At 38.9% G+C, this 20,905-nt stretch overlaps 1 protein-coding gene across 1 annotated transcript in view; it reads left to right on the forward strand.

Moving 5' to 3' along the window:
* The window catches only part of LOC150079042 (uncharacterized), a 231,514-nt gene that overhangs the window by 123,936 nt on the left and 86,673 nt on the right, over positions 1–20,905 (forward strand). Inside the window, exon 8 of the mRNA XM_090382501.1 lies at positions 6,771–7,030. Within this exon, the coding sequence (XP_090238627.1) occupies positions 6,771–7,030 (260 nt within the window). The remainder of the gene's footprint in view (positions 1–6,770; positions 7,031–20,905) is intronic.

The raw sequence follows: 20,905 nt of genomic DNA on the forward strand, positions 1-20,905 counted from the left end.
ACTTGAGCGTGTACAGAGAAGGGCAACAAGATTGGTGAGGGGAATGAAGGGATTCTCTTACCAAGAGAGGCTTAATTTCTGCAAATTGCAGTGGCTGGAGACTAGGCACCTGCGCGGTGATCTGATTGAGGTCTATAAGGCCTTGAATGGGTTGAGCACGCTGAATTCTGATGGGATCCTTCCACTTGTTCAGATTACGAACCTAAGGGGTCATAAATTCAAATGAAGTAAAGACAGATGTAGATTAGATGTGCGGAAATTTGCCTTTAGCCAGTGGGTGGTTAATTGCTGGAACAAACTTCCATCTGTCGTTGTGGAAGTTGATAGGTTGAATAAATTTAAGGAGGAACTGGACAGGCATTTGGAGGTAATGGTGTGATTTTTTTTGGCTGATGCTGCATAAGCTCGTACACTTGCTTTCTTGCATCAAATGCCACTACTTCTACTACTACTACTACAACAATTGCAATATGTCAATTCCATTATATTTAAACTAAACAGGTTTTAGCACAGAAAGTCTCTCACTACAGAAAATCCACTAATTGAACAAGTTAGTGCATAGAATCATTTAAGTTCATAATAAATCACCAAAGTAGGTGAAATGGCATCATTTTTGTTATATCTCATATTGTGAATGCTTTCATAACAAGTTGCCCTGATATTGAACTACCTTCGATGGTGGATTCTCAAATAGGCAACACTTCACCAGTGGATTCTCGACAGATACCATCACCCCTGGATGGTAGCATCTGCTGAGAATAAGTAATGTTAGTCTTCTCTAGTGTGTAGCTTTGTTTATTGGAGGTAGTGCAATATCTGGGCAACTTGTGAGGGCATTCACAATATGAAATGTAAAAAACTATGCCATTTCACCTACTTTGGTGATTTATTACGACTAAAATGATGCTATGCACTAACTTGTTCAATTATCAAAAGGTTATATATTGTTTATATAAAATAAACAATTTCTATATTTAAAAAACATTAAGTGGGAAAATGTCATTATAATAATACACCGTGTGTTCTTGATCACCTACTTTTTATGTGGGAAAATTTTTACACAGGAAAATAATACATTAGAATATACAGAGTTGAAATTGGGAATTAAGAAACCAAACCTAGTACAGAGGAAAACTTCTTATACGAGAATTTCCTATCCGGGTTCTATTGTATTACATATTGGAATGCATGTGAAAAGATTAAAATTTGTTCTGTATTTCAGTGGTATTTTATTATGTACTTTACTTGTACATAATAAAATATAAAATACCACTTGTCTGTACTCAAATTTTAGGATTCTTATGTATTTTTATTTTGTAAATAAAGTATTTTAATTTTTATATTCTACTCTTTAGACAAGAATTAATTATAAGAATTAATTCAAGACAAGAATTAATTATAGTGATATTAAAATTTATATTTACTAGTACTTTTTAGATAAAAAGTAAAAAAAAAGTAAAGTGCAGCCATTATCAACCCACTGCAGGATGGAAGCCTCCTCAACAATTCATGCTGAGGGAAATGGACCATAATCTGCCACGCTGGTCCAGTGCGGGTTGGCAGATCGACCGTATTCAGCAGTCAGGGGCTTGAACCCCGGTCTACTCAAAGAGCGTGTGCTACTGCACTCCCGCTCCTGCCCACTCGGCTACGGAGGCCGATTAGATAAAGAAAATTTTAACATATACTTACTGACCAAAAAATTAGAACTCTTTATTCAGTATCTAGTAGAGCCACCCTTTGTTCAAATTGCAGCCCGTACATGTCATAGTATGTGTTCCAGTAAGTGCCTCAGGAAGTTTAGCTCCACATTTTTATCATTCATTCATCAGGATATTTGTAAGTTGGTGTATTATGGTCAGTAGTGAGCTGCAAAGCAAAATTGCACTTTCAAATATAATATATCTCAAACATATTAAATATGTTCAGATCTAGAAGATTAGGCACCCAGGATAAAAATGGGAAGTTTTGTTTTGTTTTTTTTGTTAGTATTAGTGGGCAAATGATACAAAAAAAAAAAAAAAAAAAAACTTCCCATTTCACCTATCCATCCCCTTTAATAATTTGTCTAGTCTTGAATAAATTCAAGAAATAAAAGGTAAGCCACTGGGAATCATAGAGATTTACTGCTGGGATGTGTATGATGATGATGATAATCTTGTATTTTTTTACTACTTATGGACATAAGGGGTTTGTCTTCCAAGAAATATGGTGGATCCGTTAGCTTTCACAATTACAGGGCAATGTTGGGAAAAACATTGTGAGTAAGAATTGAATTTGAAAGTGTCTGCAATTCTGCCCAGACACGATAGGAGAGAGTACATGTGGAGAGCCTTGTCAATTGATTTGGAGAGAATGTGCAATGCTCATGGGGTAGAATTTTTCCTCAGCATGGCCTGTGTTTGTTAGGAGAAACTGTTTTTTTCAGGGAAGGACACACTTAAATAGAAGGGATGCAAGAATATTTGCTGATGCTATGGAGGCAGCGATAGGTGGGTTTGAAAACTGCTAGTTTGAAGGAATACACAGACTAATAGATTAACCAGCCACAGGCAGAGGTGAAAGTGATTCTTGCACCTCTTCTTTTGGAACAGTTCTAGGCCCCTATTGCTATAATGCGGTCTTTGACGGGTGGCTAACACTACAACACAACAATGCTGTCAAAGCCTATGTGGATGATCTGGCTGTGCCCATATTTGGAAATTCTAGGCGTGACCTGGAGGCCCAAGCCAACACGATCCTAGCTGATCTATCTGAATGGTGCAACATGCACAAACTACAAATTTCAATGGAAAAAACCAAACAACTGTTACTGAAAGGAATATTAAATAGACCACCTAGCATAAACCGCCAACCTCATCGAAGCTCAATTGAACTTAAATTCACTTCTTTCGTCCAAGTTCCATCAGGCTGATATCTGCAACTGAATCTGCCGGCAAGATCAAACGGGACCTGATCCCATGCAAGACTCCAAACAGGCTTTGGTGACACCAGCAACCTCTCTACCACAAGCCACATTGGCAATCAAACCGAGCACTCTAACCTGATTTTCTTTTACTCTCCTCCCCAGCCAGGGGGAGGAGACGGGTACTTCCCTTACCCCTTTCCTTCATCCTCTCCTACTTTCAGCTTACCCTCCCATAGGATCTTATCTTATCCCTCCTTCCATGGAGTTCATCAATACACAAGAATGAGCATAGATGACAAGTCCAGCTTGACCACCTCAAAAGAAGCTTTCAGGATTAAATCTGCCAGAGTGGCATCCAAGAGAGCTCTCTTTCTATGCATTAGTTACCCAAAAGCACTGTAGTACAACAGAACCTGCAGGTAGCCTTTGTCTTCTCACACACACACACACACACGCACACACAGTTTTCAGAACCTGGATGTCATTGTTGATCATATCTTCAACTAATTAACATCCAGATAAGATAATCCCCTTGCTAGCAGGATTCTCAATTCTTCTCATTGAATTTTAATGTCTTGCATAAATCCAAGAAATTAATTATATTAAATTAAAGGCGCCTCCGTAGCCAGGTGGGAAGGAGCAGCAGTGCGTAGCACACGCTTCTTGATTAGACCGGGGTTCGAGCCCATCGCCACCAAGTACAGAGGATGCAGAAAGGTCAGGGAATGGCCACCACATATCCCGGAGCAATATGGCCTTAGTTGCTAATGCTCCTAAAATCCAAATAACAAACAAACATATTAAATTAATATTCCCATCTAAAGAGTGCATAGTAACCTTAGACTGGAATATAAGGAACTTGTAAATAGTTTCTTTGTGAATGAATATACGTTAATCACTGATGAAGGCTCTCAAAATAGTGCTTCAACTTTTAGGCATTAAATTTAAAATATTGTATTATTCCAAATTGTTCCTATAAAATGCCTTATATGATTCACACAATGAAATATGTTCTTCACATGATTTTATAAGTGTCCTTTTCCAAATACAGCTATTCCTCATTTAGCAAATTAGATATTTTTCAGAAAATTGCCATGCTAAATGAAATACTTTTCAATCAGAATACATGAAACAATGATGCATACAATAAGGTACATCCCTACTTAAACTTTTCATGTATGATGTCATGAAAAGTTGTCACTGTAATTTTTTTTTTCTTCTGTAGTTAGCCACTAAATTATTATTTTGAATTAACTGTATAGAAATCAGAATAGTTAAGTAAAACTAAAAATATAAAAAATAAAATTAAACTGTAAAACGAGAAAAAATGATTAACATTATCAAAAATGAAGAAATTATTGCATGGATTTATTGGAAGTTCATACTGGAGGTGACTTTATTACTTTTGTTAGTTTACTTTCTATAGTACTAAACTTCTTCTTCCTATAAATTTACCTGTAAACTTTATAGGGAGAAGGATCCATCTCTTCACTAATTTATTGTCTCATTAGTTAAAGTGAAAATTCAGCCCAGTTTCTTTGTAATTTAAGTGATCTGTGCTTCAGTGTTTTTTTTTTTTTTTTTTATATCCCCTCATCTGAAATCGTAATCATCTCTTTTGCCCTCTCCACTTCAAGGAAGTCTTCATTTGATAGAGCTTCACTATGTGAATTTAACAACTCTATCATATATCTTTCCTTAACCTTATTGAAGCCCACATCTTTTGAAAGTTTAACAATGCCAATTATTATAGCTATTTGTTCATTAACGCCATGTAAATCTTACATTTTTGCCACACTAAATTCATTGTTGATTGTTTGATTTCACCCCAGTATTTCTCTGATATTGCCATATTGCTAATGGCATACATGATATAATTTCTCCAAAATTCTTGATCCATTGACTAACCAACACCTTCAAATTATCTGAGCTAATGTTTTCTTTTAAAAGAACTAATTTCTTTTCACCTACCCTAATGTTTCCTTTTAAAAGAGAACATTAGCCTAGATGAAAAGAAATTAGTTTGCCTTAAATTTTTAATTGCACCTTGATCTATTGGTTGGATCAAAACTGCTGTGTGGGGGACAGATTCAGCTCTAATGTGTCCATGGTCACTGTCAAGAAGCAACAAAGCTTTATGATGATATTATTTTTGCAATATTTCACTACAGCAGGGCAGAAGTAAACCATTCTTCAGAGATCTTCCACATTACCCATCTCTTCTGATTTGATAACCACATAATAAAAAGAGAGGCTTCCTTATATCCTTTAAGAGTGCTTGGATGCTTTCAGTGATAAACTAGCCTGGGCTTTAATTTAAAATACCCTTCAGCGTTTCGTTTTCTCCTAAAAGAACAGTTATCATATCTTTTCCCTCCTTAAACTCCTGTGTGGACTTTTCCTTACAGGAATTAAAAGTTCTTCTGGACATTTTTTTTTTTTTTTTTTCAAAAAAAGAAAGTATCATCTACATTTAAAAACTTAATATGATTAATATCCTCCTCCTTCTACAGTAGTTTGCAAAGTTTCACAATATACTTCTGTTGCTTCAAAATCAACACAATCCCCTCACCAGTTAATTTCAAGTTGTTTAAAATCAACCCTTTAAAAAAAAAAAAAAAAAAAATGCCTAAACCTGTAGAGCTTGCCTTAACTTTCAGTGGATTCACTACTTGATTCACTTTTTAAATTTTCAAAGAGACCCTTGGTTTTCTCTTGAAGTGACATTGTGTTCAATAGGACTTGTGATGTTTGGTCTTCAATAAAGATTGTTTGTTATTGAGACAGCCATTTTCTCCCTCATCAATCTATGAAAATGCTGCCTTTTCTCATTTAATGTGAAATTGCATCCTGACTGCTCTTCTTTATTTTGTCTGTATTTGTTTATAGTATACATAGTTAATTCGGCCAACCCCATTGATTAGTAACATCAATCACACAATCATCCTTTTAAAAGGTGCTTGAGCACTGCAAGTTCCATTTCTAAATCAATACATTTCTTCTTGCCAAAACAAGGAACTAAAGAAGATGGTCTTTTTGAAGATGTAGTGAGGGATAAACTCCTTTAAAATGTAAGTTACAAATAATTTTAAGAAATTCCCAGAGCAGAAACGTAATAAGCAATTGACACTGCATCATACGTGATAGAAGACTGACACAGAAGCAAAGTAATGAAAGGTGATACGTGATTTTGATAATTTTAATTTTGAATAATTGTTTTCTACATTTTAATACATGAAGCTACTCATAACACTATGACAAATCCACACAAACTACATGCAGTACACACATTGCTGCTGATCCAAAAATACACACCAAAACACTAATTCATATACTCCATTATTCTTTTCTTTCTGTGTCATATGTAAACAGTAATGGAATGTGGTCTTGACTTTAATCTTGAAATTAACTAAGCTTTGGTTGAATTTTGTTAGTGAAACAATAATCATGGTGATGTATATAATCTTTAGGTTGAGATTAAGTGTATACAACCTTCCATCAGACATTCATATGAAGAAAAATGGAGATGCATGAAACATTGAGAATTTTGCACTAAACAAAAGTTCCTCAGTTTGAAAACTATGCAAAAGTCACACTATATGAAAACCTGCTAAACAAGGGATGCCTGTATATCAAAAACTTTTTTATTCTGCTGATTTGCTTTTTATTGTAAATTTCCATTGTTGGCATTAACAGAAAGTTTTTATTAAGATTGTTCTTAGTATAATTATACTAATTCAGAAATAAATTGACTGAAGTCATTTTGTTTATTTTCTTCAGTAACCTTTAAATTTATTACCTGTTTTAGAGAGGATTTTAAAAAGTAAAATTACTTTTCAGTGACAGTTTATTCATATTTCAGTACTTAGAGTCCTGCAGACAAGAGGAAGAGCATGATGGAGGAAGTGGTACAGAAGATGTAATATCGTCGCCTCCTAGACACCATCATAAAAGGCCAAGTCTTCTAGGATCACCACCTCGTCACATTAAGGAAGCAGCAGAAACTTTACGTTGGCAACAGGAACTTTTACAAATGCAAAAGAGTAAAGGCCATGGACCTTTTGATAGACATTTTGCGACTCACTCACCAGCTTTGCTTTCTTCGGCACCTAGATTTACACGGTAAGCAGCCCTTGCACATTTTAATTACAATGAGTTTTTTAGTGAAATTAAAGAAGAATTTATTTTTTTAAGTTGCTCTATAAATCCAAAAAGTTTATTTTACAGCAAATTATCAGTACTGAAAATAAAACTTGTGCATTCATGCGTGCATATTTTCACTATACATCTGGACCTGTTCAGGTCCAGATGTATAGTGAAAATCTACTATAGTTGAGAGCTGAAAAATCAGAAAGATAATCATTATAACAGTTTTTTAGTAACAGACAAAGTATTAGGTTAAAAAGAATATAAATGCTGAAGAAAAGAAAAGGAAATTCTGAAAATCTGCTGATCTCCTTGATTTAGCATTAGTAGAGGCAAATGATGCAAGAAGCAAGCTTATACAGCATCAGCCAAAAAAATAACCACTTCCCATTTCACCCATCCATTCGCTCAAAATGTTTGTTCCAGCAATCAACCACCCACTGGTAAAGGAAAATTTCAGTAGATCTATTCTGCAACTATAATTCCTCAATTTGACTTTCAGCTTCTCCCCCATGTGCATAGTCTGAGCAAGAAGAAGAATCAGCATTGAACTTGCTCAAACCATTCCAGCCTTATACATCTCAATGGTAGATGACTTTCATCAACCGGTGAAATACCACCACTTTGCTTATTGGAGGCTTGAAGTGGTGAAACCCATGTTTAATCTCTGGAGCAAAGTTTCCGGCATCCCCCTCCCCCCATACTTCTCCTTCAACCCATGCATGGTACTAAGTACTATAGGTTTTGATACCTTTCGTGTTTGGGGTTTTCATAAAAAAAAAAAAAAAAAAAAAAATCAGATCACCTTGGAGGTGCCTAGTTGCCAGACATTGTAATTTGCAGAATTTAAGCCTTTCTTGGTAAGGGCAACCTTTGTTCCTCTCAGCAATCTTGCCCTTTTCTGTACTCTTTCCAGCACTTCAACATCCTTCCTAAAATGGGGCCATACTCAAGGTGTGGCCTAACCTTTGCCTTGTACAAAGGGATAATCACCTCTTTGTCCCTGCTAGCAAAATTCTTGTATATCATTGGCAAAATCCCATTGTTTATTTGTTTGTTATTTGGTTTTTAGGAGCATCAGCAACTAAGGCCATATTGCTCCGGGGAGATATGCAGTGGTCGTTCCCTGACCTTTCCGCATCCTCCGTATTTGATGGGCACGGGCTTGAACCCCAGTCTAATCAAGAAGTGTGTGCTACTCACTGCTGACCCTGCCCACCTGGCTATGGAGACGCCGCAAAATCCCATTACCTTCTCTCGCAGCCTGTCTGTACTGCTCAGAAAACTTCATATCTGACTGCACAAATAGGTCTTTTTAATTCTCCACTACCTCAGTGTTGTACCACATAGTTGATACGTCCCTCTGGGGTTACTGCTACTCGTATGCAGAAATTTTCATTTGCCAATGTTAAACTTCAGTTGCCACTTCTCTGCCCAACTTCTCTAGATCCTGGTGCAGTAGCATACTGTCTTTACTGTCATTAACAACACTGCCAACCTTCATCTATATCATTCTAGTAATAAATATAGAAAACAGCAATGGGCCCAACGTCGAACAGTGGGCAACTCCACTAATAACATTATTTCTCAAATAGTTTCTCATTATTTCTCAAATCCATTGATTATCACTCTGTCTTCTCCCACTGAACTATCCCTTTATCCATAGCAGTAACTTGCCCTTAATGCCAAACTGCTCCAATTTCTGCTATAGTCTTCCAAGTGCAACAGTATCAAAAGCTTTCCTGAAATCTAAGTATATTAGCATTAGCATTAGTAGAGGCATTTGATGCAAGAAAGCAAGCTCATGCAGCATCAGCCAAAAAAAAAAAAACCCACTTCCACTTCACCCCTCTGTTCGTTCAAAATACCTGTCCAGCTGAGCCTTAAACTTATTTAGGCTATCAACCTCCACCACAAGGGATGGCAGTCTGTTCCACCAACCAACCACCCGCTGGCTAAAGGCAAATTTCCGCACGTCTATCCTACATCTGTCTTTCCTCAATTTGAATTTATGCCCTCTCAGGTGATTTTTCTGAGCTAGAGGAAGAATCCCATCAGCATTGAGCATGCTTAAACCATTCAAGTCTTTATACACCTCTATCAGATCACCTCGCTGGTGCCTAGTCTCCAGACACTGTAATTTGCAAAACTTAAGCCTTTCTTCGTAAGAGCACCCCTTTGTTCCATTCACTAATCTTGTTGCCCTTCTCTGTACTCGTTCCAGCAGCTCTACATCCTTCTTGAAATGAGGCCTCCAGACCTGTATACAGTACTCTAGGTGTGATATTATGATATTAAAATTAATATTATTAATAATATTATGATAATGATTATGATTATTATTATGATTATTATTATTATGATTATTAATATGATTAATAATCATAATATTATTATGATTATTATTATGATTATTATTATTATGAATTATTATGATTATTATTATTATGAATTATTATGATTATTAATAATATTTAATATTATGATATTAAAATCTATATGATATTAAAATTATTTTTTTTTGCATCCAGTTTCCTTTATGACCACATCATAGTATCCAATCAAATTGGTCCTTGAGGTTATCGCAGACATTCTCTCAGATATGCCAGACAAGCTGTACTTACGACCTGGGAGTCTAAAGTGCTGATTGGACTGATATTTAGGTGACACTCAAGTCAAGTGGACAAAAATTCAGTGAAGTTCAGATTGTCTGTGACAGCCAAATCCTCTGCTTGCACATTCACAATGATGGGACTGTTAGTAATCCTGGGTAGTAACTCCCATGTGCAAGCACACTGTGGGTGACCACCCAGGTGTGAACCAACATAAGCAGGGGTCGAGATGTGGCATCCACACCACATGAAGGAATGCGGCCCCTCTGTGTTACCAGGCAATACTAGGTGGTAGATGACTCATCACCCGGTACAATACCACCACTTTACTTATTGGAGGCTTGAAGTGGTGGAACCCAAGTTTAATCTCCAGAGCTAAGTTCCAGTCAACACTTCCCATCTTTTCCATCATGCAGTATGACTGATGACTTTTGAGGTTATGAGGACATCATGGCAAGATCCAATCTTCCTTACATTTCAAAGTTACAGCTGTAAAACAGTGTTCACAGGCCAGCAACACTGGACCGAACCTATTGTTAACTCTCTAGGAGGCTTCCAGATCAGCTAGTGTATAATCTTGCTACCAATACAATGCCCCCCCCCATACACACTACTCAGACCCTCCAGTCACTATGTGGGGGAGGGGGCATTGTCGAGGCAATGTTATGTCAAGGATCAGGGTATATTTTTACCATGTGTATGCCATATCCAAAAATTTTATTACTTAATACAGCATGTCTCCCCCCACACTTTTTCTTACTGTTGACTACACCGTGAATTGTCAAACTAATAGAGTAAGCTTATCTGCAAAAAGATCTAAACCTCTCAAACACTTCCTAGTTCATTACGTGGTTCCTAGTTCATACGTGGTCTCAGTTCTAATCTCAACGATGTCCATTTACACTTGCAGTCAGCCAAACCCCTTGTACTTTTTTTGACAGAATCTCAGTTATCAGTTGATTCAACTACTGCTGATCTCAGTTGCCCAAATAATTCACTGTATGATTCTTTTCACCGATATTCCCTGTCAGAGACTTGTTAATTTGAAATCTCCTCTTTTCGATCTTCTCTGGCTTAAAATCTCTCTACCTCATTCAGTCAAATTCATCTGTTGTCTCTACTGTTCTCCCAAATCCACTAATCACTTGGAGCTCTTTGACTTCCTCCCTTTGCAACTTGACTGTATCCAGTCCAACTTTCCCAACAGTGATGTAATTTTCCATGGTGATTTTAATATTCACAACTCCAACTGGCTTCCGTTCTGTATTAACACAAACCCAGCTTGTCGAGATGCTAAGGCTTTTGCAATTATTAATGACCTCACACAGATTGTTCATTTACCTACCATACAATCCTAACCATACAGCCAACGCGCTTGATCTTTTTCTCACAAACAACCCTACTAAGTACACGGTTGAAGTGAGTGGTTCTTTACGCACCTCAGATCACAACTTGGTGATTGCCTCTTCTCAAGTGGAATCTTTATCTCGTGGCTTTTCCCAACCTCGTGTTGTTTGACATTACAAAAATGCAAAATGGGATGACCTGCGAGATTTCTTCTTCTTCTTTTCCTTGGTCGTATTACTTTTCAAAACTTCTGATGTCAACATTTGCTCAGATTGTGTCAGTGAAATTATTCTTGTAGGAATGGAATCCTTTATTCCACACTCCATTTTAAAATCTCGTACCTTGGTTTACCAATAAAGCAGATTCAAAAGAAGAATGTTGCATATCATAATTGGCTGGTTTCGAATTCTTCAATTTCATTTTCTGCCTACACCAAAGCTTGCAACAATTGTAAAGCAGTTATTAATCAGTCTAAACTAGATTTTAAACAGGCTAAGAGTAGAAAACTTGTTTCTTGCCCTAATGGGAGCTGAGCATTCTAGTCTCTTGCCAAAGCAATTGGCTGAAACTTTTGCCCATCTGTGCTCCCACTTCTGTCAAAACCAGATGGTTCTGTTGTCAGTTCAGCCAAGGATAAAACTGACCTGCTAGCATCCCATTTTTCTTCCAATTCATGTATTAATGATCTTGGTAAAACACCTCCCACCATTCCCAACACGCTCCATTCAGTGCCTCCTGTTGTCTTCCGTCAAAATGATGTCAGAAGGATTTTGATGAAACTTGATGCTCAGAAAGCTCCAGGTCCTGATGGTATTTCTCCACTTGTTCTCAAAACCTGTGCTCCTGAACTTACTCCTGTTCTTTGCCACCTTTTTTCACTTTCTTATTCCAAAGGTGTTTTTCCTTCTGCTTAGAAATTTGCTCATATCCAGCCAGTTCCTAAAAAGGGTGACAAATCCCTCCCATCCAATTATCGCCCCATTGCAGTTACTTCTACTCTTTCTAAAGTAATGGAGAAATCAATTAACTGCCAACTCTTAAACTACCTAGAAACCTTCTGTCTGATCAACGATCGCCAGTATGGATTTCATCACTGGGGATCCATTGGTGATATTCCAGCTTATAGTACCCATTTATGGACAAATTCAATGGAAAAGTTCAGTGAAACACATGCAGTTGCTCTTGACATCTCAAAGGCTTTTGATCATGTTTCGCATAAAGGTCTTCTAAACAACATTGGTAAAGAGGCCTGTGTGCTCTGGATTCATTCTGTATAATCTATTATATAGCACAGAGTGAAACGGCAAGTAAAATAAAATAAATGACAGGTTTAATGTTAAAGAGTAAAACAGAATATGTTAAATACATACATTACAAAAAGCTTTCAGTTATTATGATAACCTTCATCAGTTGAACTTAAAGTTTAGGAATGTAGAACTTAAGAGCATATAGTGCCAGTCGTGCACAGTAAACTGCATGATGTAACAATTAACTATTTGAAGTTGAAGCCTGTGGTTGTGACGTATTTGAATGTTGCCAACTTTTATCAGTCGTGAGAATGGTTGTGTTAGTAATAGGGTGGACACGACATCCACTGCTTCTGTTGACTGGAGTACTATAGCACGTGATATGCAATGACACCAACCAGGTGCGGCATCGGTAATGGTGGGACCGATTGAGAACCATGAGATCGTGGCGCGGTTTAATGTCGTGTGGGGTTGACCAGAAGTGCTCAGCAATGGCCAAGTGTTCTCTGTCTGCTAAGCGGATGGCTCTTTCGTGTTCTGAGATACATTTGCTGAGCCTTCAGCCAGTTTCTCCGATGTAGAAACCAGTGCAGTCACGGCAAGAAATGCGGTAGACTAGTCCACTTTGTAGTATGGTGGAAACTGGTGTTTTCACTCTAGAGATGAGGGATCGTAATTTCCTGACCAGGAGCTGTACACACTTATACAGTCTTCTAAACGAAGTTCCATCTTATGGTTTGCCAACTGTTTTTTGTAATTAGTTATCCAGTTTTCTCTCTCTTATTCCTCACTGAGGGTGATGGTAGATGGCTCTCTATCTTCTAACTTCTCCACTAAAGCTTGTGTCCCCCAAGGTTCATTTGTTTCCCCCACTCTTTTCCTCTTGTATATTAATGACCTTCTTCCATTAACTGGAAATCCTATCGATAGTTTTGCCAATGATAGCACATTGCATTCCACTTTCCAGTTTGAGAAACCTAGCCCTGCTCAATCAGCTTCAACTTCTTCAATATTCACTACCAATTCCTTAAATACCGATCTCCAAGTAATTCTCCAGTGGGGCAAAGACAACTTAGTTGATTTCAATCCTTCTAAAACTCAAGCCTTGTCTTATATCTCACAAAAAGGATTCTTCTGCTCCTATGGTTATCTTTGGTGGCACTCTGATTTCTAGGCAAGATGATATATCTCTTTTGGGGATTACCCTGACTTCTATTCTTCTAATAGCAAATCCACTCTACCATAGAATATTGTTCCTACATCTGGGGCGGTGCCCTCAAAACCTCTCTCAGTCTTCTAGATTCCATTCAGAAGAGGGCAGTTAGGTAAATTAACGATCATCTCTAACAGAGTCTCTCCACTCGCTGTCTCATAGACGTACTGTTTCTGCTTTATGCCTTTTCTATAATTCCCGCTCTTTCTTTCAAAACAGTCTGAACACATGCTGCCACCAGCCAACATCCATTTATTGTCCAACTTCAAACTAACTGAACCAACTTTTTATCTTCCTCATTTATTCATTCAGCTGCTGTTTTGTGGAAGAACCTTCTTTCGTAAATTTTTCCTGAAAATTACAGTTTACGGAAGTTGAAGTCTAATGTCAACAAATATCTTCTTTCGTCTTCTCAACCTCCAACCCAAGCACAGTACTAAGTACTACAGGCGCTAATACCTCTCATATTTGGGGTTTTCAAAAAAAAAAAAAAAAAAAAAAAAAATTGGTCAGACAAGACTTCCCCCTTAAGAAAACCATGCTGTGTCTGAATTATAACTGCAGTCTTGTAAAGATGATCCTGCCGTAGCATTAACTTTAGTAGAGGCATACGATGCAAGCTTATGGAGCATCAGCCAAAAAAAAAAATTCTCCCATTTCACCCCTCCATTTGTTCCAAATTGCCTGTCCAGCTCAGCCTTAAATTTATTTAGGCTATCAACTTCCACAACAAAAGATGGAAGTCTGTTCCACCAATCAACTACCCACTGGCTAAAGGCAAATTTCCACACATGTATTTTACAGCTGTCTTTCCTCAATTCGAATCTGTGCCCCCTCAGGTTCTAATTCTGAGCAAGATGAAGATTCCCATCAGCATTCAGCTTGCTCAACCCATTCACGGTCTTATACACCACAATCATATCACCTTGCAGGTGCCTACTCTCCAGGCTATGCAATTTGCAGAACTTAAGCCTTTCTTGGTAAGAGCACCCCTTTCCCCTCACCAATCTTGTTGCCCTTCTTTGTACTCATTCTAGCAACTTTACGTCCTTCCTAAAGTGTGGCCTCCAGACCTGTACACAGCACTCTAGGTGTGGCCTGACCATTGCCTTGTATAACAGGATAATCACATCCCTCTCCCTGCTAGCAAAATTCCTATATATATCATTGACAAGACTCCATGACCTGCCCTGGCAGCCCATCTGCACTAGTCAGCAAACTTCATATTTGACTGCACAATTACCCCCAGGTCTTTTCACTTTCCACTTCCCTGAATGTAGTACCACACAGTTGGTATGTTTCTCTTCGGTTATTGCTACCTATTTGCCCAACTTATCTAGATCCAGTTGGAGTAGCATAATGTCTTTATTGTCGTTAACAACCCTGCCAACCTTTGTATCATCTGTAAACTTGGACATTAAACCTGATATAACTTTATCAATATTATTGATAAATACAGGGTGTCTCAAAAATATTGATACAAACGTTTAGGGGATGTAGGTAACATCTAAAGGAATGTGAATCGCAGAGGAACCCATAACCGGAAACATCACCGTAAGTCGGTACACGGTGCTGTTCATCAGTTCGCAAGAGGGAAAATTTCTGGTTTACTCATTCAAGCAGTAGTCACCGCACGAAGAGCATTGATATACGAACTGTGAGCTGGCAGACATGTACCTAGTGTATGGATTAGCAGAGGGTAATGGACGAGCCGTTCAACGAATTTATGGAGAACGCTTCCCAGACATACATATACCAGACCACCGTTTGTTTGCACATGTGCATCAAAATTTGTGCAATTATGGGTCATTTAGAGGTAACAGGAGTAGTGCGGGCAGACCACGTTCGACGCGAACTCCTGCCATGGAAGAAAGTGTGTTGAATGCCGTCCAGAATAATCCTACTACCAGCACACTTGCCGTGTTGTTGTTGTTTGGTTTTTAGGAGCATTAGCAACTAAGACCATGTTGCTCCGGGAATATGCAGCCGTCATTCCCTGACCTTTCCGCATCTTCCGTATTTGGTGGTGACGGGCTCGAAACGCAGTCTAATCAAAAAGCGTGTGCTATGCACTGCTGCTCCTTCCCACCTGGCTACAGAGGCACCCGCACACGTGCTGTTGCCTCTGCTTAGGAGTGTCTCGTTGCAGTGTACAGCGTGTCTGGCATGACGATTCCTTACACCCCTTTCATCTCCAAAGGGTTCAGTTACTGCTCCCCCAAGATCATCCTGCACGTGTGGCTTTTGCGCAGTGGTTTCTCCAAGAAAGTGTTCAAGACTTGAATTTTACAGCCTATGTTTTGTTCATGGATGAGTCTTATTTCACTCGGGAAGGCTTATTCAATCAGCACAATGCTCATGTGTGGGCTCACGACAATCCATACGGTGTGCATTCCCGAGCGGCACAACATCGCTTCGCAATAAATGTGTGGGCAAGTATGGTTGGTGACTGCTTAGTCGACTCATGTCTGTTACCATCCCGCATGCACTCCGCTAAATATCGGATCTTTCTTCAACAAGTTCTACCAGGGTTACTTGACGATGTTCCAGCAAATGTGAGAAGCAACATTTGGTTTTAACATGATGGGGCACCTGCCCATTATGGAAGGTGTGTTCGTGACCATTTGAACAGGCATTTTGGGCGTTAAATTGGCTGTGGTGGACCCATAACCTGGCCCCCACGCTCACCTGATTTATCGAGCCTTGATTTCTTTCTGTGGGGGCCCTCAAATCTATCGTGTATGAGTCGTCTGTGGAGACGGAAATGGATATCATGGCGAGACTTGTCTGCCCTGCTACTACTGTCAAAGAAACTCCAGGTGTTTTCGACTATGTCCGCCAATCCATGCTGCGTCGGTGTCACGCATGCATCGCGTCTCATGGTGGAACCTTCGAGCAACTGTTGTAACATCATGAATTGCATTCATCTTGTACTCCACTATGTCAAATAATATTATGTCAAATAAATGTTTGCTACTAAATTCGTGGCCCTTTTCAGAGCAGTGGCTGCAGATCAATGTGGTTTTATCTGTGTGCATGTATGGGAAGTGTGGCCGAACTTACAACATTTAAAACATTTTGGAACGGCCACATGTTCTCCGAAGCGGTGGCTTCCCCACTCTATGTAGATCCTGTTCTGCACCCGCAGTACCTGCAAAGCTTCTGGGGCCAGTTCAATGATCCAATTCAGGCTGCCATTGCTTCTTTTGTTTTGCTCGTATACTTAAGAAATATAAGGTTCTGTCCTTCCTGATCCGGTAGGTCGCTTTGCAGATTTCTTCCATACACTTCTATTAGTTTCTCTGGTGTCAGGTATTTATCAACATCAAAGATGATGAGCGATGGCCCTTTCTTTTTTGGGGGCTCAGCAAGTAGACCCAGCGTGGTCATTTTGGGATTACTGATTATATGCTGCATCTCCTCTTTCATTTTAGTTTCAATCATGACACCCGGATTTCGAGTTTTTCTAATTGCGTTTATCCTGGTGGGTCTAAAGTCCTCTTTTAGGTTTTCCATTATTTTCGATTTAATCTCCTCACTTGTTTGTTCCTGTACTCCTGTTGGTCTTACAATTACCAAATTAGGTATTGGTAGTAATGTTTTCTTTCTTGCTTGGGGGCTACTAGTACACTGTTTTGTGTGTTCCTCAGCGCTTGTGCATAAGTAGGTACACGTAGCATTTGATTCGTCCCACTTTCCGTGTATGCCTCCAGTTTTGCGGTGGCTCGTTCGCACACAAGGCGAGTTTGTAGTAGCACTGTTTCCAGCTTCGTTCAGAGGGTAACGATCTGTCCCCTAATGCCAGTTGTGACCCCATTTGACTCGTCCTTGAGTAAGTCCTCCAGGGCTATCTTAATTTTAGCTTCTTTTCAAGGACAGTGCTGTCTGGAAGGTTAGGGGGACACCATGCTGCTTGTTGGTGTTATCTTTTGTGTCACGAATAATGACCGGTTTGTCCTGAGTCTCCTGGTTTTCATTTAGACTTCTTGTTTCTCGTTCCATTTTTGATAATACCATCTTGTTCCTTTTTTTTTTTTTATAGGCTGGCACTGACTTAGTCCTCCCCTTCTCTTACGTTAATGGCTAGTGTTTCTGTGGGTGGATGATTCACTTGGTGGTGTTTTTGGGTTGACTTATCAAGGCAGTAAGAATGAAAGAGAGTACACCCAAAGTTGGGCTGGTATTAAGCTAAATGACAGTTTTGTTTTTGTTAGTTTGCAGCACTACCACCCTCACAAGTTATCTCAACTTTACAGTTCCCAATTAATGCTCAGAGGGTGGCACTAATAGTAGTAGTGGGTGGAGCCTGCAGTAGTGCGTAGCATACGCTTCTTGATTAGACTGGGATTCGAGCCCGTGCCCGCCAAATACGGAGGATGCGGAAAGGTCAGGGAATGACCACCGCATATCCCTGGAGCAATATGGCCTTTAGGAGCATTAGCAATAAGTTGCTAATGCTCCTAAAAACCAAATAACAAAAAACAAACAGTAGTAGTGGCATGTGATGCAAGAAAGCAAGTGCATGAGCTTATGCAGCATCAGCCAAAAAAAAATAATAAAATAAAATAAAAAAAATTACAAAGCAATCCCCTCAAAATATTTGTCCAGTTCCTCCTTAAATTTATTTAACGTATCAACTTCCACAACGACAGATGGAAGTTTGTTCCAGCAATTAACCACCCGCTGGCTAAAGGCAAATTTCTGCACATCTATTCTACCTCTGTCCTTCCTCAATTTCAATTTATGCCCCCTTAGGTTCGTAATCTGAACAAGTAGAAGAATACCATCAGAATTCAGCATGCTCAACCCATTCAAGGCCTTATACACCTCAATCAGATCACCTCGCAGGTGCCTAGTGTCCAGCTGCTGCAATTTGCAGAACTTAAGCCTCTCCTGGTAAGAGGATCCCTTCATTCCCCTCACCAATCTTGTTGCCCTTCTCTGTACACGCTCAAGGAAATCTACATCCTTCCTAAAATGAGGCCTCCAGACCTGTACGCAGTACTCAAGGCGTGGCCTGACCATTGCCTTATACAGAGGGACAATCACCGCCTTTTCCCTGCTAGCAAAATTCCTATATATCATTGACAAAACCCCATGACCTGCCCTGCCAGCCTGTCTGCATTGCTCAGAAAACTTCATATCTGACTGTACAATTACTCCCAGGTCTTTTACATTTTCTACCACCTTAGCATTAGCATTAATGAAATGCTAATTTCATTAATTGGGCCTTCAACTCTGCGATCACAGTGCACAATCATTCACACTGCACTAAAAGATTAACAGTAGACGCAGGCAGAGTGAAAAAGATTCTTGCACTGCTTCTATTAGAATGAGCAGCAGCATGAAAAACAAGATGCTGGGGTCATCATAAGGCCTTTATGAAATCAAAATCCCTTCCTTTTACCCATGATGATAATTACATCTTTAAGTAAATCCCACATCAGTACATTGTGATTGCTGCCACCTAGTGGTTCCTTTATCTTCAAATCTTAATGCATGAATAATCACTGCTGATAATCGGATCAAGAGTATTACTCCTTACTCCTTCCTGTTTTCTCCCGAATATGCTGCTGTAGAAAACAGTCATCGAATAAATAAACATAAGTCTTGCTAGTGTGCAAGTGACCAATCCACAAGTTTCAGTCAATATCTTTGAAATTAAAATCCCCCATTATAAGACATTCTGATTTACTGGCCTACTCTGTTTCTATATACAATTGTTCATTGTACTCATCAGAGTCATTAGGCCTATAACACAATCCTACTTCCATTTTTGCTTTCCCAGTGGCGCCTCCGTAGCCAGGTGGGAAGGAGCAGCAGTGCACAGCACACGCTTCTTGATTAGACCGGGGTTCGAGCCCGTCACCACCAAATACAGAGGATGCGGAAAGGTCAGGGAATGACCACTGCATATCTCGGAGCAATATGGCCTTAGTTGCTAATGCTCCTACAAACTAAAATAACAACAATAACAAAATAACAACAGCTTTCCCAGTGCTTGGTCACACCAAACTGACTCAACATTGCACTGTCCACCCATGTAAACTGGATGCACTTCCTTAGATTTTGTGTTTCTTATCTAACCCACAACCCCCTCCTTCCTTCCTATCCAGTCTGTCCTTTCTGTACACAATTGTACTTCCCAAATTTCAATTCTGCATTCCTAATATCTGTGTGACACCACATCTCTGATATCTCTACAATATCTGCCTTTGATGTCTTGATCCTAGCATTGGTGTGCATGCAAGTATACATGCACTTGTTTTTATTCTTAGTTTACCCTAACACAGCCCATGTATTTACTTGTTCCATGATGACTCCCAGCATCTTGTTTTTCATGCTGCTGCTCATTCTAATAGAAGCAGTGCAAGAATCTCTTTCACTCTGCCTGCGTCTACTGTTAATCTTTTAGTGCAGTGTGAATGATTGTGCACTGTGATCGCGGAGTTGAACGGATGCATCTGCAAGAAGCTCCACTTGATGTAAACAGCGGATAGAAACCGACGGCAGCAGAGAGGATTTCTTGGACTTTCTGGCTTCAAAAACCATAAAACTTGGATTCTACATGCTGTGTACAATGGAAACAACTAGTATTACTCAGGCAAGCTTGTTAGTTATAGTTGTTTTTAGCTATTGTTAGCTTTTTGAATGCGTTTACGCACAGTACGATTGTTACAGCACTAGCAATCCTACCTCGCCGATTTCGATACTGCAACGCCTCAAAATTCCAAAAATTGGGATAAATTTGCCAATCAGATTAGCTGGATACATGTTATTTGTGAGGGGAAATGTAAATTTCACTTAGATTAAACATATTCTTGCCTTTCTTTGTGTGTGACTGTTTTCCTGCCAAAACTGGAAAACGTTGCATCTTGGGTTTTAATAGGCCCACGACGATAAAATATACCTTACTTATATTATATAATATATAATACGTATATTATACAAAATATAATAACAGCAGAATGACTGGCAAAGACCAAAACTCACGGGAAAAAACTGAAAAATCAAAAAATATCGATCGCATTCCTAACTTAAAGCACCTGCCTGATTGTGGGATACAGGCACTAAACAATGAAGAAATCACAAACGAAGACTTATAATCATGCCACCTTAGTGTAAAACAGGCTAGAAAAGGCAAAAACCAGATAGAAAATACAGATGAAAAGGAGAATGATAATTTAGAACCACAGATAACAAAAACAGAAGAGGAGAGGAAATTTCAGCTTATAAATCAAATAGAGGATCCCATAAGACAAATTAAAGAAATGAAACTATTCCTAGAAGAGCTTCTTTATAAACAGACAAATAGGATTACATCTGCAACAAGATTGCAGATAGTGAACTGCTGGTCTGTTTTGGAACATTTGGAGTGGTTGAACTTAATACAGAAAACAAAGTATTGAAAGCAAAAGTAGAAACGGTGACT

The sequence above is a fragment of the Mastigoproctus giganteus genome, chromosome 10 (genome assembly GCF_048544385.1).
Source record: "Mastigoproctus giganteus isolate SK-2022 chromosome 10, ASM4854438v1, whole genome shotgun sequence".
NCBI lineage: Eukaryota > Metazoa > Arthropoda > Arachnida > Uropygi > Thelyphonidae > Mastigoproctus > Mastigoproctus giganteus.